Raw genomic sequence first — 12,172 nt, 5'->3', positions numbered from 1 at the left:
AAATAAAACTAACTACAACTATAGAAATTTCAACTATATACACAAGAAATAACGAGAGAACTACGAGTAGCTAGGGAAGTGGAGATCAGCTAAGCCGCGCTCCACTGTTCCAACGACCGACACAGGCGGTAAGAAGGAACTGAAGGGCCGTTGGGTCGGCAGGGGTATATATTTGGCGCCATGGCGGCGCCACTCTACGGGGCGACCCAGCCGACCCACCGAGTGTTGCGAGGGTAAAAATCTTCTGACAAACGTGCACGCGGCGCACGCACACCTAATTGGAATCGATATGAGCAAGCACTCGAAGAAGAACTCATTAAGTCCATTCGCCTGTGCTGAGGCAGCATCAAACAAATCTAGAAATAGTTAGCCACAGGTATTGGCACTAGTCATACCTGCTGGGGAAATAACAGTGAGGTGCAGCGGGACTGGAAGCCTAAAACCAGTCTGGAGGGACACGGATGCAGATCTTCATCCAAGAGGTGACAGCTGGGAGCCTGAAAACGTACATGGATGCCCCCAAGGAAAACCAAGAGAGGGATAAAAGATACAGTTGACCCTGCAACTGTGACACTTAGCAGCTGGCTGCAGCACAATGGTGAACTCCAGGACATCTAGGGAAAAGGAATTATGCAGCCCTGGAATTGTATAGTCACCCATCTCAGAGCTATTGTTCTAGGTTCTCTGCAGACATATGGCGATGACACTGCATTACATTACAGAGTTCACGTTGTTGACATTTTCTCTGCTACCATAAGGGCTAAAAACGTTATTTAAAAATTAAAGGTCAGATTCTGGAGCACATTCCTGCAGCAAGGCGGGGATTCTGGAGCAAACTCCATGGTTGCAGATAATCTGTCTATAGGTAATCTGAGAAAATCCAGGAGCTCAATCTTGGCCTCCCTCAGTTTCTCCATTATGCTGTCAGATTGTGACTTAAAAGACAAATTGAAAATCTTCATCTGAACTTCCTAAGGGGGCCCTGATGTAAGGAACCATGAATCCCTTGTCTCAGCATCACTGCTGAGGCAATGGAGCAGGCAGCTGTGTTCAAGCATCATATACTGTTCTTAACAAGCACTTTATCAAGTGCTGCCTTTCTTGAAGAATTGAGGCCTTTATGCCTTGCCTGCTAGCCTCTGGAAAGGATCTTTCTCCACAGATGGAAATTATAACAGACTACAATGACTTGTAAATTGATCACTTGCCTCTGAGAAATGAGCCCTCCTTCTCATCTGATCTAGCTCTGAAATCCTTATCCTGAGATACAGACAAGAATGATTTACCTCTCTTACATCTGCCATAGGCTGCCAAGACCATTAGGAATCTCAAGGAAAGGTTGGACATAGAGGACAGTCACAGATCCCTCTTCAAGCTCTGTATGTGGAACCTCTCTGATACAGACAGACAATCAACATTTCTCTAGAGAATGAGACACTTCAGCTCCTCTCTTAGGACATTTTGGGGGAAGGTGGTATGGCGATACTGCTTTCTTATTTCCAGTCCTTTTAGAAGGGTGGCCATGGCTAGACACAGTTCACTGAGTCCATGAGTATGTGTAAGGCCCATTAAAGCTTATAAATTCACTTGAATTAAAGCATATAATACCCATAATGGCCATAGGGAATATACCCCAAAATCATTTCAGATCACTACTGTACTGAAGGAGGATATTAAAGAGGATCTCTCCCCCTAAAGCCAGACTAATTGTGCCACAAACTCTAAGGGAAAGAAAGTAATACTCAAAATGTTGAATCTGAGATAGAAGTTTAATGATAAGGAGAAAGTTCAAGGAATAGAATCTAGGAGCGTGCATTGAAACACTGGAGTTGGTCCAAAGAATCCCTAGGGTGGCGGCACATCAGGAATTAAAAGACTGTTTGGACCTGTCGAAAAAAAACTTAGTTCTTGCTTTTTGTTTGGGTGCAGCAAAATTAAAAAATTTATTATTTTTTTAGTAATTACAATGGAGGGAGAGAGTGCCATAGGACACAGGGTCGCCCTAGTCCTGGACAGGTCTCTCAATTGGTAAACAATTACATTAAGCCTTTATACCTTTGTTACAGACAATTTTTAGCAATTATGGAGACAGTAAAAAGCAACAAATACATTTTGTTTATACATAGCAGAAAGGCTTATTTTATTTGTTTTACTTTTAAGAAAAGCAAGCCTGCATTTTGGTTAGTGATTGCAAGGTCGTAATAACTTTGTACACAGTTTTTGTTCTGTCGCCTCGCACTATTTTTGCTTTTATAAGTGTCACGTCATTAGGGTTACAGTATGGCCTGACTCTTGCTAACTGACTGACATGCATTAAAATTCGCTTCAAATCCTTATTGAAGCTTTTTTTGCTTCCACAGACCCAAAGAGTCACCAGAAGTTCCTCTGCTGCCATGCAGCCATCAACAAATCTTGGGCCAACTTGATAAGAAACAAGACTGAGCGCAACATAGCCAACTGCCCCATTGTAGCAAGTGCCCAATTTCGCATGCCTTTCCCAGAGTCAAGGAATCTCTTACACCAACCCTCCTTCATCAAAGGCACTAAACAGTGCCAACACATGCCCCAACCTAAATTCCTTGTACAGAGAGGAAATGGGGTCTATACATCTGCCCTTGAAGTGGAGAGCTTCCTTGACAACTCTTAGGAGAATCGCGTGTTTGAAATACACTGTCTTCTAGAGATACCAGGACATGGGCACTGAATCCTCTATAACACACAGATATGAGGATCTCCTTTATACCCTTTTGATCTGAGGAAGGTTTTTAGTCAGAAACTTAGCTGCAGGCTCCTCCCGTACCCTGGGTTAGCTGACAAAACTTCCTCCATTAGGGTGACTTCCAGCCTATTCTTGAACCTATGGAGTAAACTGATTGCAAGCCAAGCAGCCCCAAAGAGAATGTTTTTTTTACCCAGGCAGGCTAAGTACCGTTGGTAACTTTTTTGGCACATGGAGCTCATTATTTAAATCCATCTTTGGATGGCTGTGGTGATGCCAAAGGATATTTAAAACAAAAAAAGCAGCAAACTAATGTGAATTAAAAAAAAAAACAAAACCAGCTAACACTAATCACAGTTGAAGTGAGAAGCTGGGGAAAGGAAAATTATCACCAGAAAAACACTACTGAGTATCAGTATCATGAGGTGATCCCACCTGGAGTGCCCTCTTTGACAAGTCACACCACACCAGGTGCAGCTGCCTCAGTTTCCCCTTTACTGTTTCTGATTACAAACAACCCTTGCAAGGTTAATTTATTACAAAAGAAAGGCAATTGCACATAAACCATAATGCAAGCTCCACAGCCATAGTTTAGATAGTACATCAAGTAGAGCCCCAGCATCTCTCTACACTGAGGCTCTCCAGTGCAGATCCAGCATCTCTCACCATTCCTTGTCGCCAGCTTTCAGCCCTCTCTGGCCCTCTGGTTTCAGCTAGCCAGCACACCTCCCTCTCTTGCCCTCAGCCTCCAGCCCTCTCTGGCCAGGGCTCTTGGGCTCAGGAAGCTCAGCAGGCTAGTCCCTCCACTGGCTTCCTATTTCTCCCTCTTCCCCAGAGACCTCCCCCAGTCTCCTCACTCGCAGGTAGCTGTTACTTCCCCTTTTCTTGACTGACTCTCACTTAGTGCTCTCAAGCAGCTCTGAGTCTCCCTCCTACCTCCAGGGCCCAGGTGCCCTCTTTTAAGCCTAACTGGGAGTCAGCTGATGAGTCCCAGGTGCACTGGCCCCACTCCCTCTTAAAGGCCAGTGTCACCCTGTGACTCAGAAACTATCATCTGTAACCCACTGTGAAGACAGAGAGGAGTCTGAGGATCAATGTGTGTAACCCACCAAAGCTGGTTCAGGACTCACATGATAAAATGCACAACTCCCAGACAGCGGACATGCCGAGGCAATGCCGCAAACACATAAGTGGGAGGTGTGGGGGATCAGATCTGGGAAGGGAAGGGGACAACAGCATCACACACACAGCAGGCCTGGTGGGGAGACTCCACATACTGTGCACATGAACAGCTGCACAATGGTATCCTATCAAACCTGTCTCTGACTCCAAGGTCAGGGCACTCACCACAACACCAAACTGCTCAGACTCAGCCAGCTCATTGTACTCATCTCTCAGCTCTGACAGCATCTTCAGCTGCTCTGGCTCTGGCATCTGCTTAATCAGGTTCTGAGGGAGAAACATGCGAGTCAGTGAAGCACAGTCATATGAATCAGGCCCCCTGGCAAGAGCAAGAGAAGGTGGGGGACTCCTACATGATGTGGAATGAAGGCAGCTCTGGAAGCCATGGGCCCTCCTACCCAAGAAAGGAGGCAATGCTCTTAGGAAAGATTGATATCCCATCAGCTCATTTCTCCAACAGACCTCAGTCCAGCAAACACAAGAGGGTCTCCACTGCAGGGAAAGATGTTTGACTCCCTGATCCTCACTCACCTGCACCATGGACTCAGTCAGCACAGCCTCATTCACCTCCAGGATTACATTCTTGATCTCTTCGTAAGGCATACGGAAGGAGCCCAGGAAAATCGCTGCCAGGATAACAAAAAGATGCACAAATAAATCTATGGGTACAGTGTTCAGCCAAGAACTACATAGAGACAAAGTCACTTTATGCCTCAGTTGGCTCTCTCCATTCAGCCCCATCAGGAAGCTTATGCACACGCCCGTACTCAGGGCCGGTGCAAGGATGTTTCACGCCCTAGGCGAAACTTCCACCTTGCGCCCTCCCCTGTCCCTGAGCCCTGCGGCAGCTCCCTGCCCTGAGACGCTCCTCCCCCCCCCCCGGCAGCTTCCCACCCCCCCCTCCGCCCTGAGGCACCCCCCCGCGGCAGCTCCCCACTCCCACTCCCACTCCCACTCCACCTTGAGGCACCCCCCCGTAGCAGCTCCCCTCCCCCGTCCCGGGGAGCCGTGCGGCAGCTCCCCGCCCCAGCTGACCCCTGCTCCACCTCCTCCCCGAGCATGCCGTCGCTACTTCACTTCTCCCGTCTCCCAGCGTGCGGCGCCAATCAGTTCAGGCGCCGCAAGCCTGGGAGGCGGAAGACGTGAAGCAGCCACAGCGTGCTCGGGGAGGAGGCGGAGCAGGGGTCAGCTGGGGCGGGGAGTTCCCCTGCGTGCTGCCCCTCCCCACACTTGTCGCAGGCAGCCCTCCCCACGCCCCCCTGCCCCAGCTCCCTCCGCCTAAATGCTGGCGGCGACTGAAGATCCGGCTGCCACGGTCGCCGCTGAAGAAAATGCCGCCCCCCAAATCCTAGCGCCCTAGGCGACCACCTAGATTGCCTAATAGGTTGCATCGGCCCTGCCTGGACTCATCGGCAACTCCCTAATTCCAACATACTCACAGAGATTCTGTGCACATTTTGAATCCAACACTTTCAGCTCTTTGACCTTTTTCTTTTGTGTACTCTTCTCCTGTCCGCCTTCCTGGTCTTGCTTTGCTGTGTGCACAGGAAATTAAAGTGAGTAGAGACAAGAGGCGCTTTCACCCACATCTTGGAAGCACAGCGCTTCTCCACACTGCCAAATAAAGCTGCCTGCTGCTCAGAGCTCTGTCCAGTCCATGTTCCACAAACCACTACACAGGCCACAGACATTTACAGAGGACAGGGAGAGATCAGGGCAGCTGCTCTCACTAGCCTTACCTTTCTGCTAAAGGACAGAGAAGCAACCTTGACTCTCCCAGACAGAAGAGAAACATCCTAGCAATAGAACATTTGCTGCAATATGTACTGGGCGAGCACAGAGACCTCAGGGATGGGTGACAAAGCCCACATTGATAGGGCCCTACCAAATTCACGGTCCATTTTGGTCAATTTCATGGACATAGGATTTAAAAAAATTATACATTTCATGATTTCAGCTATTTAAATCTGAAATTTCATGGTGGTGTAATTGTAGAGGTCCTGACCCAAAAAGGAGTGGGGCGGGGGGAAAGAGGTGTCGCAAGGTTATTGTGTGTAGTGGGGGTTGCGGAACTGCTACCCTTACTTCTGCGCTGCTGCTGGCGGCGGCGCAGCCTTCAGAGGTGGGCAGCTGGAGAGCAGCGGCTGCTGCCCGGGAGCTCAGCTCTGAAGGCAGCGCCAGCAGCAGTGCAGAAGGATGAAAGGTGTGGTACTGTCTCTCTTACTTCTGTATTGCTGCCTGCAGAGCTGGGGCCTCAGTCAGCAGCTGCCACTCTCCAGCTGCTCAGCTCTGAAGGCAGCAGCGCAGAAGTAAGGGTGGCAATACTGTGACCCCTCCTAAAATAACCTTGCGATCCCTGTGCAACTCCCTTTTGGGTCAGGACCCCCAATTTGAGAAACGCTGGTCTCCCCTGTGAAATCTGTATAGTATAGGGTAAAAGCACATACAAGACCAGAGTTCCCGGACCATGATATGTTTTTCACGACCATGGATTTGGTAGGGCCCTACATATTGAATCTTCCCCCTGGTGCACTGGCAAAATGTCTCACACCCTGACAGAGGCGCTTTTCTCATGTGGGTTGGGGGATCTTCCAGTTATCACTCCAGGGATTTGCATCGTAGGGATCATAGGTCTGAAAACACCCTATAAAGAGCTTGGCTCTGGCCCCAGGATCCCACCCCCCTCTGCCATCCTCACCTTCTCAGATATGCAGTAGCTTCCCCAAGAAGAGAGAAGACTGAGATGTCATGCTGCCCAGACACCTAAAAGCTCACTCCTTCATTGGCTGCATGTGACATCATGGGTTGAAGTAATCCCATTTTGGAAAGTCTGCACCCCCCATTGATCCCATCATCTCCCATGGGATGGGGGCAGAGGATATACTAATTCCAGAAGACTAGCAGCAATAGAGGCAAGCTGATGGAACGAAGGAAAGGGTTATTAACGCCCTCAAACTGCAGCATGTCTAAGTCCTCTTGAGTATACTCATAGATTCCAAAGCCAGAAGGGATCATCATGATCATCTAGTTTGACCTCCAGTATAAAACAGACCAGAGACCTGTCCCAAAATAATTCCTAGAGCGGAACTTTGAGAAAAATATCCAATATTGATTTAAAAATGGTTAGTGATGGAGAATCCACTACACACTTTCGTAAATTGTTAATTACTCTCACTGTCAAAGATTTACGCTTTATTTCCAGTCTGAATTTGTCTAGTTTCAACTTCCACCCACTGGATTATGTTATCCTTTCTCTGCTAGAGTGAAGAGCCCATTATTAAATATTTGTTCCCCATGCATATACTTCTAATCAAGTCACCCCTTAACACTTTCTTTGTTAAGCTAAATAGATTGAGCACTTTGAATCTATCACTACAAGGCAAGTTTTCTAATCCTTTAACCCAGGGGTCGGCAACTTTTTAGAAGTGGTGTGCCGAGTCTCCATTTATTCACTCTAATTTAAGGTTTCGCGTGCCAGTAATACATTTTAACATTTTTAGAAGGTCTCTTTCTATACGTCTATACTATATAACTAAACTATTGTTGTATGTAAAGTAAATAAGGTTTTTAAAATGTTTAAGAAGCTTCATTTAGAATTAAATTAAAATGCAGAGCCCCCCGGACTGGTGGCCAGGACCCGGGCAGTGTGAGTGCCACTGAAAATCAGCTCGCGTGCCGCCTTCGGCACACGTGCCATAGGTTGCCTACCCCTGCTTTAACCATTCTTGTGGCTCTTCTCTGAACCTTTTCCAATTTATCAAAATCCTTCCTGAACTGTGGGCACCAGAATTGGATAGAGTATTTCAGCAGCAGTTGAAGTTGCAAATATAGAGGTAAAATAACCTTTCTACACTCATTCAAGATTCCCATTTATGTATCCCAGGACACATTAGCTCTTTTGGCCACAGCGTCTATTGGGAGCATGTGTTCAGTTGATTAATCACCCCCACTCCCCGAAATGTTTTCAGAGTCACTGCTTCCCAGGATAGAGCCCCCTGTCCTGTAAGTACATTTTTTGTTCCTAAATGTATACATTTAGCCATATTAAAATACATATTGTTTGCTTGTGTCCAGTTCACTAAGTGATCTAGATCACTCAATATCAGTGACCTGTCCTCTTCATTATTTACCATGCCTCCCATTTTTGTGTTAACTGCAAACTTTATCAGTGATGATTTTACGTTTTCTTCCAGGTCACTGATAAAAATGTTAAATAGTATAGAGCCAAAAAGGGATTCCTGTTGGACCCCCCTGGAAACCCACCCACTTCATGATACAGTAACTCCTCACTTAAAGTCGTCCCAGTTAATGTTTCGTTGTTACGTTGCTGATCAGTTAGGGAACATGCTCTTTTAAAGTTGTGCAATGCTCCCTTCTAAGGTCGTTTGGCAGCCGTCTACTTTGTCTACTGCTTGCAGGAAGAGCAGCCAGTTGCAGCTAGCTGGTGGGGGCTTGGAACCAGGGTGGACCAGCAGCCGCCTATCAGCTCCCCGCTCCCCTAAGTTCCCTGTGCAGCAGCTGCCTGCAGTTCAGCTGTGTCTTTCCCCCCCTTGCCATGTGCTGCTCCTGCCCTCTGCCTTGGAGCTGCTCCCCGAGACTCCTGCTTGCTGTGCCAGGGGGGAGGGAAGGAAGAGGGGGGCTAATGTCAGGGTGTCCCCCTCTCCCCTGCACCCCACTTACCCCCATCTTCCACAGAGCAGGGCTCAGGATGGAGGGAGCTTGCAGCAGCTGCCGTCTCAGCAAGCTGATCTAATTAACAAGGCAGTGTACTTAAGGGAAATGTGCACATCTCCCTCCATTCCTGCTGCCTTGCAGAGTGAGAGGGTTAACCCTTGAGGGCTCAGCCAATTGCTAGTTCATCATTTATCAGTAAGGGAAATATCCCTCCCTTTGACTCCTCCAACTCAACCAAGCTTCACAATCATCATCACTGTGTATTAAATTGTTTGTTTAAAACTTATAGTGTGTGTGTGCATATATATATGTCTTTTGTCTGGTGCAAAAAATTTCCCTGGAACCTAACTCCTCATTTACATTAATTCTTATGGGGAAATTGGATTAGCTTAACATCATTTCGCTTAAAGTCGCATTTTTCTGGAACATAACTACAACGTTAAGTGAGGCGTTACTGTAATTCCCTGTTTATAATTACATTTTGAGACTTATCCGCTAGCCAGTTTTTAATCCATTTAATATATGCCATGTTAATTTAATATCATCCTAGTTTTTTTAGTCAAAATTTCATGTAGTACTAAGTTAAACGCCTTACAGAAGTCTAAGTATATGACATCAATACTATTACCGTTATCAACTAAAACTGTAATCTCAACAAAAAAAAGATATCAAGTTAGTTTGACAGAATCTATTCTCCATAACCCCTGTTGATTTACATTAATTACATTACCTTCCTTTTATTCTTTATTAAGTCCCGTACCAGTCCCTCCATTATCTTGCCTGGCATTGATGTCAGGCTGACAGGCTTTTAATTACTTAGGTCATCCCATCTAACCTTCTAAAAACTGGCACATTAGCTTTCTTTTGCTATTCTAGAATTTCCCCAGCGCTCCAAGACTTATTGAAAATCAACATTAATAGTTCATCAAGCTCCTCAACCAGCTCTTTTACAACGCTTGGATGGAAATCATGTGGACCTGCTGATTTTAAGAAGTTTGACTTTAAAAGCTTCTGTTTAACATCCTCCAGAGTGTCTAGTGGGATGGTAAGAGTGTTATCATCACCATATGAGACTATATCATCTGTTTTCCCTCAATTACAAAACAGAAATATTTATTGAACACTTCTGCTTTTTCTGCATTACTATTGATAATTCTACCATTTCCATCTAATAATGGACCTATACCACTGTTAGGATTCTTTTTGTTCTTGATATATTTGAAAAACTCCTTATTGTCCTTAATTCTGCTGGCCATAGATGTTCTTTGTGACCCTTTGCTTCCCTTATTAATTTTCTACAAATTATTAACTTCTGATTTATATTCAATACTATCAACTTCCCCTTTCTTTCATATGTTTATTTATTTATTTATATATTAAAAAATATAAATAGCTGCCTTCACTTCCCCTTTACACCAGGTCATTTATTTAACCAACGCAGCCTTCTTCCTCAATTGTGGCTTTTTAGGCAGCTAGTGTAGTGTTCTTAAATGATGCCTAATTATCGTTCACATTTTTCTTATTAAATTCTTCCTCCCAGCTGGTTTGGCTCATAGATGACTACAAATGCCAGAATCAACCCCTCCACCTCCTGAGGTGTGCATGAGACAGTATTAAGCTGCACCACTGATTTAAGTAACAGATAGATTTCCCTACAATATATTTTGCAGAAAGTGCCCAACTCTCAGGACTGCCCCGATGAACCCCAATGCCCTGCTCTTCTTTCACACTGAGACCACACTGCCCAGAGCTACATGGAAGGGAACAGCCGCATCTCTCTCCTCAGAAGCTAACTGATGATGGTGCTTCCCCTTGGATTCCCTCCCCCTGCCATGTGCTCACACCCTAGGCTAAAAGCAGACAGAGCAGCTACTGAAAACACAGTCACTGACCTAATTTTCTGTGTGCACGCACACACAAATGAAGGACACTGCAACTCAGAAAGGCTTAAAGGAAAATCAGCTGCTATAACAATTCCCAAAGGTCAGAGGGGCTCTTAGGATGAAGGAAGCGCCCATACTATGTTCCTGGGGAGCTCTCTCATGAAGAATTTGGGGTGTCAGCAAAGATAACAAATAAAGAAACGGGAAAAACATAAAATCTATTAAACTGTGCAATCATGTCCCTAGGAAAGGGATAGGAGTCCCACTGCTTGGGACTTTAGGATTAAAACTGTACAAAATACCCTAGAGAATAAACTGAGTCTTGGATTTGAGGAAGCAGACAGGAGAGGTGGAAGAGACATATTAGGTCATTTCTGACTTATCATTCAACAGCACAGTTCCACAAGGAGGCACAAGTGTGGACTAAAAGTGGGGCTGAGCAGCCTAGACAGACAGACAGACGTGGAGAGTGGGGAACAGTGCTTAGGCCCTCAGACACTACAGTGATGGATGCTGTATAGACAGAGGATCATCAAGCCACTTTCTTGAACATGGCCCGTACAGGAAACACATGAATCCATTTCTTACCAAATAGCTAAACCTACTATACAAAAACAGCCTCTGTGGCTGAGGACATAGCAAACTCCCTAGAACCAAACCCTGAGCAAAATCACTGGGGAGATAGAGTAGCTGCGCTAAACTTATCTGCCCTTCACACCTTCCACACGAGTCATTGTGGTTATCCAATGAGCTATGGCAAGTGAGGTAAAAAGTCTGATGACTGGAGCACCTACTGTACAAACCCAGATAAGCTACAACCAATTAATAACTTCAAGGCCACATACAGATACACACAGCACTTAAGCAACCTCTCTCTCTCACACAGTCACATTAACCCAATCACAATCAGTAGAACTGTTCCACGTGGGAAAGTGGTTAATTGGCCCACAATGTCGGCATACACACAGATCAAAGCCTGACAATCATTAAGAGCTTCCCTTCAACTCTGTAGACAAAAATCACCCAAATCAGAGAGAGAGAGACAGAAAGACAAGGGAACCCTTCCCTGAACCTGGAATGCTCCCACCTCACCTGTCCTGGTCGAGTTCAAACCCATCACCCAATCAGAAGCCCTGGAAACTCTGACACCCCTCCCCTTCATGGCTGACATAGGCTAGTGATGGTTATCAGTGATAAATGAGAAAGAATATCAATGCCCCCTTCAAAGGAGGGTAGGCTTCACCCACTCCTCTTAGAAGATGACCTAGTCAGAGATCAATGCTTTCATCACCTGCACTTTGGACTAGCGTAACTCACTAGGCTGGTGCAACTGCTACAAAGAACTGAAGCAACATACCTCATTAGCAACAAAGCATATGCAAAATATCATGAACCTCATGGGTCATCATTAATTCCACAGCAGAATTCAAACTCCTGGTTCCCTAATGTACAAGGCACCTGCCAGATGAGGACTTGGCTACCTCAAAGACAGTCTCATCTTCACAGTCCCCCAAAACAACTACATTTCATAGGAACAATGTAGCTGGAGACACATGGGAACAGGTCATGGGAACAGGACTCCCTGCTGCAGGACTACTTGCCTGAAAAAACCTCAAACAAACAGACCGACTCCAAGAGTGACTGTGCTCAGACGTAAATAAAGTTTCCCCTACAAACCAACATTTAACATAATTCCTCCAGGTACAGCATCACA

At 45.9% G+C, this 12,172-nt stretch overlaps 1 protein-coding gene across 3 annotated transcripts in view; it reads right to left on the bottom strand.

Moving 5' to 3' along the window:
* Positions 1-12,172, bottom strand: part of DIAPH1 (diaphanous related formin 1) — a 208,462-nt gene that overhangs the window by 53,090 nt on the left and 143,200 nt on the right. For all 3 annotated transcript variants that reach the window (XM_045026117.1, XM_045026118.1, XM_045026119.1), the window contains 3 exons: positions 5,341-5,436; positions 4,433-4,527; positions 4,067-4,168 (listed from right to left, as the gene is read on the bottom strand). In XM_045026117.1, the coding sequence (XP_044882052.1) occupies positions 4,067-4,168; positions 4,433-4,527; positions 5,341-5,436 (293 nt within the window). The remainder of the gene's footprint in view (positions 1-4,066; positions 4,169-4,432; positions 4,528-5,340; positions 5,437-12,172) is intronic.

Source organism: Mauremys mutica, chromosome 8 (assembly GCF_020497125.1).
Source record: "Mauremys mutica isolate MM-2020 ecotype Southern chromosome 8, ASM2049712v1, whole genome shotgun sequence".
NCBI classification, from domain to species: Eukaryota; Metazoa; Chordata; order Testudines; family Geoemydidae; genus Mauremys; species Mauremys mutica.
The sequence above is the reverse complement of the archived record's forward strand: the minus strand, read 5'-3'. Positions and strand labels throughout refer to the sequence as shown.